Source organism: Perca fluviatilis, chromosome 12, assembly GCF_010015445.1.
Source record: "Perca fluviatilis chromosome 12, GENO_Pfluv_1.0, whole genome shotgun sequence".
Lineage (NCBI taxonomy): Eukaryota > Metazoa > Chordata > Actinopteri > Perciformes > Percidae > Perca > Perca fluviatilis.
The window spans coordinates 10,926,189-10,939,237 of NC_053123.1; the positions used below are offsets into that span (position 1 = coordinate 10,926,189).

Genomic DNA, 13,049 nt, shown 5'->3' on the forward strand with positions numbered 1-13,049 from the left:
TGTGTTTTCTCTTCAGATGGTTTCCGTCTAAACATAGCCTAAGTCACCTGTAAACTGTAAGGAAACAAATACACTCACTCTTACAAAATTAGAGGAAAGCCTTTACTTGGCATGGCATAAATGTGTAGGGCTCCAGTACAATCAGACTCAATCTAAATCAATGTAAAGTACCACAGTATCATTAATGTGATATTTTGTGCACAATCAAAGAGTTTCTGGCTGGAGTGGTGTGGGTGACCAGCAAAACAATCTTCATGTTAACAGAGCTAAAGACTTATTTTCGTAGACATTAACAATGTGTTTTTGATTGCCCTGGATCATTTCTGTATGCAATTTCTGATTAAAAAAAGACAAAACAACTTGGCAACATTGTGTTAAAATATATATCCTTTATTCAACTAGTAGAAATAACATGATATAAATAAAACATCTGATAACATAAATTAATCTATTCCCCCTGTTTACTCATCCAGGTGATGACATGTAAATTCACTTCATCCAACACAGAATCCTCCGACCTTCTCTTCACCGTCAGTCCATGGTTGCCTCCTTTTAGCCAGAAAACCTCAACTTGACCTTTCATTTCTTTTATCATCCCTTCAAAAAGGACCTGAGCAAAGACAGAACGCAAAAAGCAAAATCACTACTGGGGAAAATGTCAGGTCATAAAAAAAACAGACAGGCTGGTACAATGATAATTAAATTGAATAGTTAGAATACAGCACATGTAACATGGCAGGACATTGTCCATATGTATTATACTAAATAGTAGAGGACTGGACTATACAATCGCAACAATACAAGCGTTCTGCAAGTATCATAGAGAGAAATTAGAATATACATGAAAGACTATAGGAGAAAACTGTATAAACACGTACAATTCATGACTGAGATTAAGAAGTAAATATATTACTGAATGAGGCAAACTAGTAGCATTAACAACTTACTGAGACAAAGTACAACAAAGATAAGTAACTTAACGCACGTACACGTGTATATACAAAATGAAAATCCCCAAACTGTATGACATGGCAGTCAAAACAGGATAAAGAGCCACCCATCCGTCCTCACCTTGTCACACATGTTGTCCTCAGTGCCTGACACACACAGCACAGGCATGTCTTCAGGTAGCCCCCTGAGATCTTCACTCCGTTGCCGATGGGCGTGCGTCTGTCCCGGTGGGTGCAGGGGGAAAGACAGGCAGATGACACCTTGCACTGCATCCTGTGATTCATCACTCAGCTGCCTGGCTAAAGCTGCAGCAGCACGACATCCCATTGACCTGCCTGTGGACGATTTTCAAGACAAGATATCATACTCAGTGATTGCTGTATTCCATGTTGTAGGCTTTAATAATGCACACTATTGACAATTCTGGCAAGACCTGGAAATGTTTATGGGCAGATTGATTTACCAATACTGAAAATTATAACTCTATTGTTATCCAATGTGCATGTACTTTTCAGATGTTTACCATTATGAGTAATTTGTAATATTTCTACTGTTGTACTGTTCATTTAACTTCCCAAAACTTGGGAACTTGGCATGTTCTTATCATATCTTATCCTATTATGATCTATCGCTAGTTTAGTGCAGTATCTGCTGGAATTGTAATGCAAACGTATGCACACAGAAAAACCACTCACTCCACAGTATTTACAAACTACATGGTCTAGACTAAATGTAACACGCTTACATATTATGTGATAAAGTAAGCCTTCTATTGCTGCTTACCTCCAACAAATATATGCTTTATGGTAAACTTCTGTAGAGATTTCAAGTACTCCTAGGGGTAAAGCACAAGTGTGTACAGCATCTTACTGATTCTAAATCTGTAGTAGCACAGAGATAATAAAATAGTGACTGCTATTTTTGAATGAATGGCTGATAACGCTTACCCACACAGCACGGTAAGCCTTCACTCTATAACCCAAGTTTAAACCTTTGCATGTGAAACGGAGACAAAGGAAGCCATGTGCAGCTAAGGCATGTGCCAGAGAAACCAGATGTTTGAAGTTCATGTCTCCACCAGCCCCATGTGTGAGAACGACTGCAGTGTGAACATCTGTTACTGAAGCAGGGAAACACAAGGCAGCATCCAGACACTTTGTCCCAAATGGCACCTTCACTGTGACCTGAAAGCCAGTGTACAGTCAGTGAGCACTATCTCTCTAGACTTACAGTTCACATCATGCAGGGTATTAACAACTATGGGAATGGATTCAGTCTTTTGTGTAAATAACGGATATAAAAAAAGCACCACAACGTCATCAGTTAAAGTATAACTTAGCGTAACAGCTTAAGTTGTTATAACGAGCTAGCTTACGTTAGCTGCTTCTACGTACGCGTACTCATAGAACTGGACTTTTACATCCAGTAAACGTTTACTAGCGTTACTATTTTTGCAGTTGCTAATGTTAGATATTTACCATTGACATATATAAAAGATATTTACCTCGTCAAACTTGTCCATTATTACAAGAGGTTTCTTCTCTGAAATCCGTACATGTGACTGTGACTGACATCTAATGTTCAGGAGGGATCATTACAGCTTTACTCACGCTACCACACGTCACCAATATAAACATTGGGCACAGATGATTTTCTTTTAGAGGGGTCAGCTACAGAACAGCTACCTTGGAACTGGCAGGGGTTGTTTATCTTGCTCTAGGACGCCTCAGCACATCAGATGTTTGTTGACAAATGCAGATTGAATATGCATAGTTAAAGTTAGAGACCCCATGCCTGGATGCTTGTGTGATGTCACAGGATGGAAACCCCACAACACCCTGTTCAACAGCACTTTGAAGTGGCTTTTGCAGTGGGGTTGTGTGCGTGTGTGTGTGTGTGAGTGTGTATTAAACCAGAGATCTTCAACAGGGGGTCTGGGACCCTTAGGGGGTCCTCAGAGTTACCGCAGAGGGGCCACCAAAATAACTTAGTTTTTTAAAAGTTTTTTTCAACATTACTAGCAAATATAAATCTGCCTATTTGTGGAAAAAAACACCCACTCATGATAGGATTACTGGCCTATAGGTAAGGTAGTCCCTAAGATAGCCACCCACAGATCCAGTTCATCTTAAGGATTCACTGTGCCAAATGTATGTTTAACATTAAAACATGATTTATAAAATCATGGATACAATTACTTCAGTAGCTTAGTATTTTATGCGCTAAATAAATAAAAAAAAAAAAAAAGTACATCTAAAGGCTTTAGGACGCCCTAAATGTTATTGTAGACCCAGTTTAATATGAAACTTAATTTTACATGATTAAGTTTTTTTTTTTTTTTTTATATGTAGGGTCCCTGCTCCATCTCTCTTTCAGTTAAGGGTTCCTTGGTTTAAAAAACATTGAAGACCCCTGCATTAAATTGACTGTTAAATGAAAACACATAACTATAACAAAACTGGTTCTTGCACTCCGCTGGTCTGTTCCGTCACTGGCAGGTGTGTGTGTAATGATTGGGTCATGTGTAAATGTGTGGATGTTACGAGAGAGAGAGAGAGAAGCTTCTGTAAACAGTGGGATATATGACTGCTGCAGTACTATTTATTGTCTATTTATTTTAATTTATTATTTTATAACATTACATTATATACATGCGTGCTAATGCACTTCTTAATGCACTTTTTAAGTTTAGTTTAACCCTTAATGGATGGGTTGGCTGTAAAACTGAATTGCCCCTTTGGGGACTAATAAAGTTATCTGAATCTGAATTAACAGTAGAAAAAAAAAAAAAAAGAACCTTCATTTTAAAACATACAAAAAGAAAGATATTTATTTTAAAAATGAGATGTGATGTCCATATCATAGTCATTCAAATAATTAACACTCTTTGGCAGTACATCAGATATGAAGGATTGCTCTGTAACTGGATGACAGGTCAATCAAAGTTCATCCTTTGCCTGAAAAACAAACAAAAGATTTATGTTGCATATAGTTTGGTGACATCACATCATTCCCATCATAGCTCCACCCTACATCAACCTGACTAGAGGTTGAATCGGTCAGCGTAATTGAAAACACCAGTGTGGGTGTGCATTACTTTTAATATATTAGTCTAATATTTTGTTTAACAAGGCACAGTGGTACATTACATACACCAGAGGGAGCCACACTCCGTAAATTGGAATAGTCTGTCTTGAGGTACCAAAGTTAAAACTGTTTTTTTTTCCCCCCAATTACTATTACCAATGAAAAGCTTAAACCCAGCAATGTATTTGCCACAGTTAGAAGCTATACTAGTTTATCATGCCAGAATAATTGCAGATGTAGTTCTGTCAATATCTTTCCAAATGTATCCCAGCTTCTACTTTGCCTTTGAGTTCTACCTCTTTAAGCATTAGGCAAACCTTAGTTGCACTACATCCATGTTAAAGAGTTTAAATGGACGTCACTTGGAATATTCACCTAGTGCATGGTATACAATGATGTACTGTATAGTGTTCGGCAAGGCAGCACGTTTTCAGAGTTGTCTAAAGTGTATCTTTGCAAACAATGCAAGCCTGTGATGTAGGAAAGTAGAGCAAATCTACTAAAGAACACCAAGCAGCCGCTTTTAGCGTCTGGTTTGGGCTCTACTGGTGGCGTTATTGTGGTTTCTGGTGTAATGCTGTAAGCTCAGGTGAGGTGAAACAATACAAAGTCACTCTGATACAAAGGAACTTAACGGTGTGCCTTACCCTCGTTCTGTGGCAGGAACAGGGGAACAGGTCATCACTGGGCTGCTCTACAAGCTCCATGCCTTCACGAATCTTGGGCTCTGTGACCTGGAGTTTGGCATACTCCTATAAAGAAGAACATTGAACTTACAGGCAGTGAAGGACATCCTGATTACACAGATGCAATTACAACACATGTCTGCATCAAGGGAAACCATTTCATCCAGTCACAAATAAGTGCCTACAGTGCATCAGGACCCCGACCCCAGTGCGAGTGACTGCAATTGTAGAAATGTTACCTGAAAAAGTTTGTAGTAGTAACAGAATATGCTGTTCCCCATAAGATAATTGCGGGCAAACTGCTGACCCGCCAGTGCAATTTTCAGTGCCTGAAAGACAGCAAAAATCCAAGCAACTGGGTTATTTTTTTTTTTTTAACCCTTGTGTTGTCAACCTTGAAATAAACTTTTTTCAACGTTTGAGATGCCTTTTTTAGCTTTTTCCAAGGTTTTAAATTGTAAAAATTTTCTTATACACATTTTCAGCGTTTATTTCTATGTCCCATATTTTCTGATATAAAACAAAAATTGAAAACGGGTCAATGTGACCTGAAGTCAACGCAAGGGTTAAATGACACCAACACAGATAAGAGAAAATATACTCCATTCTGACGAAATGTTACAAAGTCATCTATGTTAATTTTAAAGGTCTAATGTGTAGGAATTTCTCCCATCTAGCGTTGAGATCATATATCGCAATCAACTCTCTCGCACCACGCAGTTCAAAGTACGTATTACAGCTATGGTAGCCGTTTGGCGCCTCTTTCAATCCCCTTTTCCTTCATTAGGTCTTTCCATCTTTGGAAGGCAGCTCCAATGTTCACTCTTTTTATGATGACGCCATTCTCTTGCTCTTTTCAATATCCTTTTTTCTTTTTTTCTGGGCAAAGAAGAAGACTCCTGTTCCTGATGTTTAGATTTTGAATACGTGTGGTCCTCCAGGTTTCCTTCTTCAAACTTTCCCGGGGTCGGGAAGCTACGATACCCATTAGCAGCATTAGCAGCACCTGTGAGTTTATCATGTTACAGCGAAAATACAAAAGGCGGAGCAGTATATCCTGTATGTCCCTTACCGGCTAACGTATTTCAAGATGGCGCATGAATATGGAGCGTCTACCCCAGTTCATGCAAATGTAAAATTTCAAGCCAAAAGGAATACTTGGAATTGATGGTGGTGGTAAATATTCATGAAAAAGGACAAGTTTGTGAATGGGCAACACAGATTTTGATAATGAACAACTAAACACGTTACACATTGGACCTTTAAAAGAGGCTAATAAATGAGCACAAAGAATCCACTGGATAGAATTACACCACATGTCATAGCATTTACTGCCAAACGTAATGGGCAATGCCAATAATCAATATCATCATCACCTCTTCATCGTGGTCCTGAGCCCACTGGATCTTTTCCAGCAGGTCTCCAAGGTCCGACCTGATTGGGATGTAGTGCTCCCACGGCCGAAGCTCATTGTAGAAATGCTCGTAGTAGCCCGAATCTTGCTTTAGGACCACACTGTCTCCTGCTAGTAGGTAGGGCAGTCGATATGCTGCCACAGTGCCGTCAATGTTTATTTGGTACTTGTACTGGTGGTGGACATGAAATGGAAATAAAAAATTAAGTGACTTTTTCTAAAAATCGACTTCTGACCTGCTTAGTAATGCCAGCTAGAATAAATGAGAACAGTTAAGGACTAAGTCATATTTAACACCATAAAGGAGTAAGTCTTGGCACACTATCAGGCACATCAAGTTATAGCTAATGTGTCATGTTACACAGCAGACAGAGCTACATCCCATCGGGGATGTCTTTTTTGGCAACCTAGATAATGTAAATAGGTCCAGTATTCCCTGGCCCTTGAGCACTTTTTGTCTCATCTCCTGAGAAAAATATCTGGGTCTGTATTTTCCTTACCAGACACTATTTACTTAGGCTCTCTGATCTTTTGTGCTAAGCAAATTGGGTACACTCAGCTTGTCTGAGCTTGTTTGCTGAAAATGCCTTCCGGTGGTTGTAAAACGATTAGCTAAAAGCTGCAAAGCCAGTTAAGTTGTTAATTCTTACTGGGTCAGGTAGCACTAGCATCTCCTTACCATTCCGTGATATTACTTGTTTCACAGTTATTCAAGAATATGACTTAATGAAGACTCCAAGATATTTAATGTTTTAGTGGAATCAGAAACCAGCCATACTGGAGCACGCTCACCTTGAAAAAGTCAAAGAAAGAAACATGTTTGACCAGAGGCCCATAGAGGCTCTCATCATGTTTGAAGAAGAAGAAGTTGGTGAAGGCAGCATCTATCATGTTGGGGTGAGCCCTGGAAAGCTTGACCAGCTCTAGACGTTCCTGACGACTGTCGCGGCCCCTCCAGAAGGCTGTGGAATTCTTCTCATGCCACGGTGGCCCTGTGTTGGCCTGCACTGACATCATGTCCAGACTTACTCTGTTCATTGGATTGGAAGTTATTCATCTCAGCATCGGTCAAAGTTATAGACTCATATGGTATGTAGATAATGACAAGCAGAATCATAAAGCAGACCTTAAGACAGTAATAAGAACCGTAGGTATTATTTTACCCATGTAATGGATTGACTTCATACTGTCTGCTTTACCTCAGTGCCTATTAACTATTTGCACCCTGATGCACACATTTGCTTTCTCTTCATGGAAAACTGCTTCACAAGTTCATTGTTGCAGTAAATAGTATGGACCTTTTTCACAGCAGACATTTTGACTTGTCATAGTAGGAAAAGCACAGCTGAAAAGTATAACCTTAAAAATGACTCAATTCCATAAAGTGTCCTAGTAAGCTATTTCAGTGAGTCAGCATGCACAATACCAGGGCTCTCCTAAGTGGAATGCAGCCATCATTAATGGTTTTTAATACACCTGTGCTTTTCCTACTATGACATGTCAACATGTCTGCCGTGAAAAAGGTCTATAGCAGCTACAGATGACAGTGAACACACCTGGTGAGCGAGTATCACTCATTACAAAGTGAGAATTTCTGCAGGGCAAAAAGTCAATGTATGCGTTATATGGAGAGCTGTTGGCTTAGTCTAGATGTAAAATAAAAATTTGCTAGCAAACTTTCTTTTTTTTTGTTGCTGTCACACAAATTGGCTATCATGCACTGCATACAAATGCATGAAGCAATGCCGAGGATATAATGAGCATCCCGACACAGGTTTATTTTGGTTCCACATTATTCCGTCTGCACTGTGACAGTGCCACAGTGTAGTCTGTATACACAAGCCCCCACTGCCATCTCCTTGTGGAGGAAGAGCATTATTGTAAATCAACTTTATGACTCCAGGACTGCAATGTGTCCACAGTCACATTAGCTACAAAAGAGAGCGACATGCACTCGCTTGTGGGCGCTCCTGGGTGTGCCTAGCCTACTCCTGGTTGCTTGGCAACAGTAAACAGAAATTCTCCGGTGCTACCTTCAAGCACGTCCTAAAAGTTACTTCAGAGGTATTGTTAAGTCACAAGAACGATGTTTTTGGATTTAAAAAAGTATTTATTTCTCGATAAAAGTAACAAAATATGAGGTAAAATGCCAAACATATCAGATATATACAGAAATACGATGTCCTGAAGCGTTTTTCCGCCATCTTGAATTATTTTCTTCGACTACATCCATGGACTCGAGCCACTGACCTACGTCACGCTGCCCCTTCACTCCGATTGGCTGTCGCTTTGTCGCATCGCTCCGCATTTGCATAAAATAGACTTCTTGTATATTTTGGCCTCGCCTTGCTTGTGGCAGCGGCGAGATCATCGCTTGTCGCTGGCAAACGGCCACTCCCATTGAAAATGAATGGTAGCCTGTTGCTTTGTCTCTGTCTCTTGTAGCTAATATGACTGTGGGGTTAGGAAGAAATCTACAAACTTTTCGGAGCTTGCAGGCCTACAGGCAGTGAGTAGTTGATACTAAAATGATAACATTTTCAGTGTGATTGGTGCTACTAGTTATACAGCAGTGACTCTGTAGACTCTTGTACAGACTTAAAAATAGAGCTTACTCTACCAACTACAAATCTTTTACTTTAATCTAAAATTGAATATCATATTTTATGGATGCACGGCCTTACCTTCCCATGGTCTCAAGGACAGACTCCGTCAGGTCATAGGTGGGCATGACAATATCTCTGGTATTGTTGGAGCCACACCAGGAAAAGATAGGATGAATCTTCTCAGTGGGTTTCCTCTTCTCCAATGGCCAGTCACCCAGGTTTACAAAGAACTCTATATCAGGGAGCTGCACCTGGACGTACAACACAACACTGTAATGAGGAGGTGTGTGCCATATCATATCGTTCACAATAATACCGGGATCGTTTTTTATATAAAATATGAAAAATGTAATGTCATAATAATGGCAATATTCCGACTTGTTGATGTAAATTGCTTTTTCATTTCACAACTGATAGGTGTGCACTTTGGTGTACTATTTATATTGTATACAGATTCTGAATCTCACTCTGAGTTACTGTTTACAAACTAAACAACCAAGATCATTTTTTGCTTGTTTTTACTGAATATTTGAAGGCAAACTGTTAACGTTTACAACTATAACGCATACACATAAAATATATACATACACATATATAAGAAAATATAACACAATAACAAAACACTGCTGCCTACTCTTGCATGTTCATGAAAATGTTGCGCATTCTTGCTTGAAGACCTCGAAAAGATAACTGAAATATGGAAGTGAAAAAAGTAATGCAATCTTCTGTCATGAACTTTTCTAGCTTTTCAAAAGCAAGTGACAATAAAACGTATTAATGGCATGTTAAAGATTCAAATTGTTAAAATGTTTCAGTATCACACAGATAGTTTAAGAAGAGCTTACCTTTCTGGTGAGTGACAGGAGGATGGCATCCATAAAGATTCTGAAACCCACATGCTCTCCAAAAGTTCTAACGAAGACCTAAAGAGAATAAAAAATAAATAAAATAAATGTATAGCAACATAAAAACATCACAGGAGCGTTCAGGAATAAACTTTTATGCCTAACTGCAAACTCCATCCGCTGATGAAGACCGTGAATTGGGATTGTATTGTCAGACTAGTGTTTCCAGGGTCAAGAACAAACTTTCATTCCCATCGAAGGAGTTAATTCAGTTACATTTGAAGACAGTTGAAGAAATGTGTCAATTGCTCATTGATAATTTACGGCTACTAAAATTTGTTTGGATGCTCTTCCTGCCTCCAAACAGAATGTAGAAATTACAATGGTACTGTAAAACACCGACAACTGATACATTACTGGATGTTCCCATGCAATGTCTGTGGCAACAGGGCTTTTGACGGATCACTATTACAGGAACCTGGATTGATGTCCACAGTGGTATTATGAGAAAAAACACCTGTGTTATTACAGGTGTGTCACCTTGCTCCAGGCTCTTCTGGCCCACTTAACATTTTTACATGGCCCTAATTACTATTCAGCCCAAAGAAATACTACCCGGAATTACTATACTGCCCTTTGGTTAGGTGGAATTTGTAAGAGAAACAGGGGAATTTCTGTAAAATGACTTGTGTGTAATGTTACAGTTAGACCAACATATCTGTTTTCTGTTACAGCAGGCTGATACTGACTGTTTGCTAAAAATTGAATATTCACCACTGCTCCCTAAATCAGTGTTTCTTTTAAAATCACCCACCACCCCGACTGTAACCCTAATACATCATTATTTTTTTGGTATAGTGAGCTGCCATGTCATAAGCTGTGGTATAACTGCATATCTAGTATTTTCAATATGAGGATATTTTTTTTTACATTTGCTGTTCATCTTAATGTTTTTTTCCCCTTCAGTTTGGTTTTTTTCTGGTGTCATAGGTGTGAGGGACCTTGTTGTCTTGAACAGTGTAGTGGCAGAGGCTTTGTCTCTGTCCAAAGCGTTGTGGGATCTCCTGCGCATTACGATCTGGGTCGACACTAGCATAGAGGGCCAGGTCCCTTTCTATCTGAGGGAAGGAGTGAGGACAGTGCATGTCGGCCTCCCACACAGGACCACTGGGCTGGGGACAGTCACAGCCCTCGTGGTAGACTGGACCTGTAGAGGAAAAACACAGACACGTCATGAAGATCCTTTTCTTTCACCTGCCGTAAACATGTGCCATCTTTATCAGGCCAGAAAAACCCAAATAAAATTTTAAAAACACATTTTTTTGTTGGAAACTTGGATTGTGTTCTACCTTTGAGAATGAATGGTGACTTGGCAACTGGCTTGTTCTTGAGCAGAATGTGGATGTGAAGGTCCGTGTAGGTGGCATACATTCTGTAGCGAACCAGGAAGGAGCCATCCTTACGATCCAGGACCTGGATCCAAATCCTGGTGAACTGCTCCACCGGAGACACCATCTTCACTTCAAAGGTGTTCTCACCAGGTGATGTTGTTAAACTGTGAGGGAGAAAACATGGAGAATGTGCTGCTCCTGTTTAAAGAGAGCAGAGCTGGAAGAATACTAGCATGCTGGCACACAAGTGTACCCAACACTGACTGAAGCGGTGATACTGACTAATTAAAAATTACAAGTTTTACATAAAAAATGTTGCTGATATAATTTCATGGCTTCTTGGTATTGGAATGCTGCTATTGTCTCTCTTGTGTTCCAACAGACAACAATAATGTCGTTTTTTGTTGTAGGTATAAATGAAAGTGAGAAACTGATCTATTTTGAGATCCAAAGCATGTGTGAAAGTGACACCCACTGAGTGGGTGTCTCCCACATAGAGCGGGACACCTTCATTGGGCCCATGGGAGCTTTTTGGATTATTGCAGGTTGTCTGATTCCTTGTCCCTGGGTACTCTCACTAGTTTACAATTTCAACATGGTTAAAAAGATTTACTATGTTGACCTTTTTTGTAGTCATGCAGTCTTCAGGTGCTAATAAAAATACAGTGACATTGTCCTGGATTATAGTTTAATCAGTCTGTCATTTTGCAACTCAGACATCTAAAAAAGAACCAAACTGACCCAAATATGAGACAATATTTTTTTATTCCTAGAAATTATAATCGGAAAAGTTGGGGGTTGTTACATTTGACTCCATTCATTTTTTGATGAGAAAAATAAACATGTTGGCTTTGAAGCTTCTTATGAAAACAAACACTGAAGAAAAGTGTAGGCCTAGAAAAAAAATTAAACCTTATTGGGGGCTGCATATTTGCTAATTTCAGAGTTGTTCAGCAATGATAAAGATACCATTGTACTCTTTCTGTAGTTTTAAGAATAGTAATAGACTGTTCGACACAAACCACTTATTTACACATATAAACAAGTTACTCAAACGGTCCTTTCCCACTTAACAAAATCCAGAGAAGGATGCTACGTGGAGCATTTGAAAGCAGCATTGCTTGCCAACAACATTGTACAGGTTGTTGCGACTGAAAACACGTACTGCTGCAACAAAAGCAATTTGCAGGCCTTACGTTACTTACTTTCGCCCCGAGCTGTCCACCGCCTGCACGTAGAAGAATCGAGCTGGAAGGACAATGTTTGTCTCGAGTCCAGGTCCCCATACTAAAGTTTTTGCAGCACTGGGTAACGTTACCGAGTCTGCATGAGCCCCCGGGAGTTCACGTCTGAACAGATCCAGACAAAAGAGCAGCAGCAACCACGAAAATAGCCGAAGAGACATACCTGTCCAGAGAGTCCACTGGTAGCCCTTACTTTTCTCCCCACAGAGGTTCACTGCCTAAACCTGCCATTGTTTGTTTAAAAATGCCCAAACATCAAAAGAATGAGTGTAACGTAACGTTAAAGCTAGCTAACGTTTTAACTGTTCGCTCCGTTTCCATTTGGAATAATACAACACAGCTGTGGCATTGCTAATATGTGGCTAACATACGCGGATAACACTGTTGTTTCAATATGCTTTCAGTGATACGAAAATTACCGTTAGCTAACCTAGTTTTAAAATCCTTGTACACTTTATAACTATCTGCTGAATGAACAGGGGCGTGATAAGCATGCGCGATGTAGCAATTTGATTGGTCACCAGTCCGCCAAATCTGGGTTTGATTGGCTGAATGAGTAATCAACTCATGAATCTGATTGCACAGAAGTCCGGAAGTTAAAGACTTGGCTACCTACCTACTTTTGCCTGCTGGGCGTGTTGTCTTGGTTCTCTTGCATCAACATATTTTAGCATGGAACTGGATGGAGGGATTTGCTCATAAAAATATTTCACAGAATCCAAACCTTGCCATTTTTAGTGTTCCTACAATGTTTTCAGTGGTAGAAATATCATATAATCCTTTGCTTAAGTAAAAGTAGCAATGGCACACTGTAACAATTCTCCA

The 13,049-nt window shown here is 39.6% G+C and overlaps 2 protein-coding genes across 2 annotated transcripts; both read right to left on the reverse strand.

Moving 5' to 3' along the window:
- Positions 1-369: 369 nt before the first annotated feature.
- Positions 370-2,835, reverse strand: tex30 (testis expressed 30). Its single transcript, XM_039817219.1, has 5 exons — positions 2,456-2,835; positions 1,899-2,135; positions 1,735-1,786; positions 1,072-1,286; positions 370-610 (listed from the first exon to the last, which is right to left on the reverse strand). The coding sequence occupies exons 1-5, from the start codon at positions 2,471-2,473 to the stop codon at positions 449-451; spliced, it is 684 nt and encodes a 227-aa protein (XP_039673153.1). The 5' UTR covers positions 2,474-2,835; the 3' UTR covers positions 370-448.
- Positions 2,836-3,749: 914 nt separating this feature from the next.
- On the reverse strand, positions 3,750-12,713 carry poglut2 (protein O-glucosyltransferase 2). The gene is made up of 10 exons (XM_039818849.1): positions 12,186-12,713; positions 10,939-11,144; positions 10,591-10,796; positions 9,590-9,667; positions 8,823-8,995; positions 6,931-7,168; positions 6,101-6,310; positions 4,964-5,053; positions 4,686-4,790; positions 3,750-3,908 (listed from the first exon to the last, which is right to left on the reverse strand). The coding sequence occupies exons 1-10, from the start codon at positions 12,383-12,385 to the stop codon at positions 3,891-3,893; spliced, it is 1,524 nt and encodes a 507-aa protein (XP_039674783.1). The 5' UTR covers positions 12,386-12,713; the 3' UTR covers positions 3,750-3,890.
- Between the last annotated feature and the right edge of the window lie 336 nt (positions 12,714-13,049).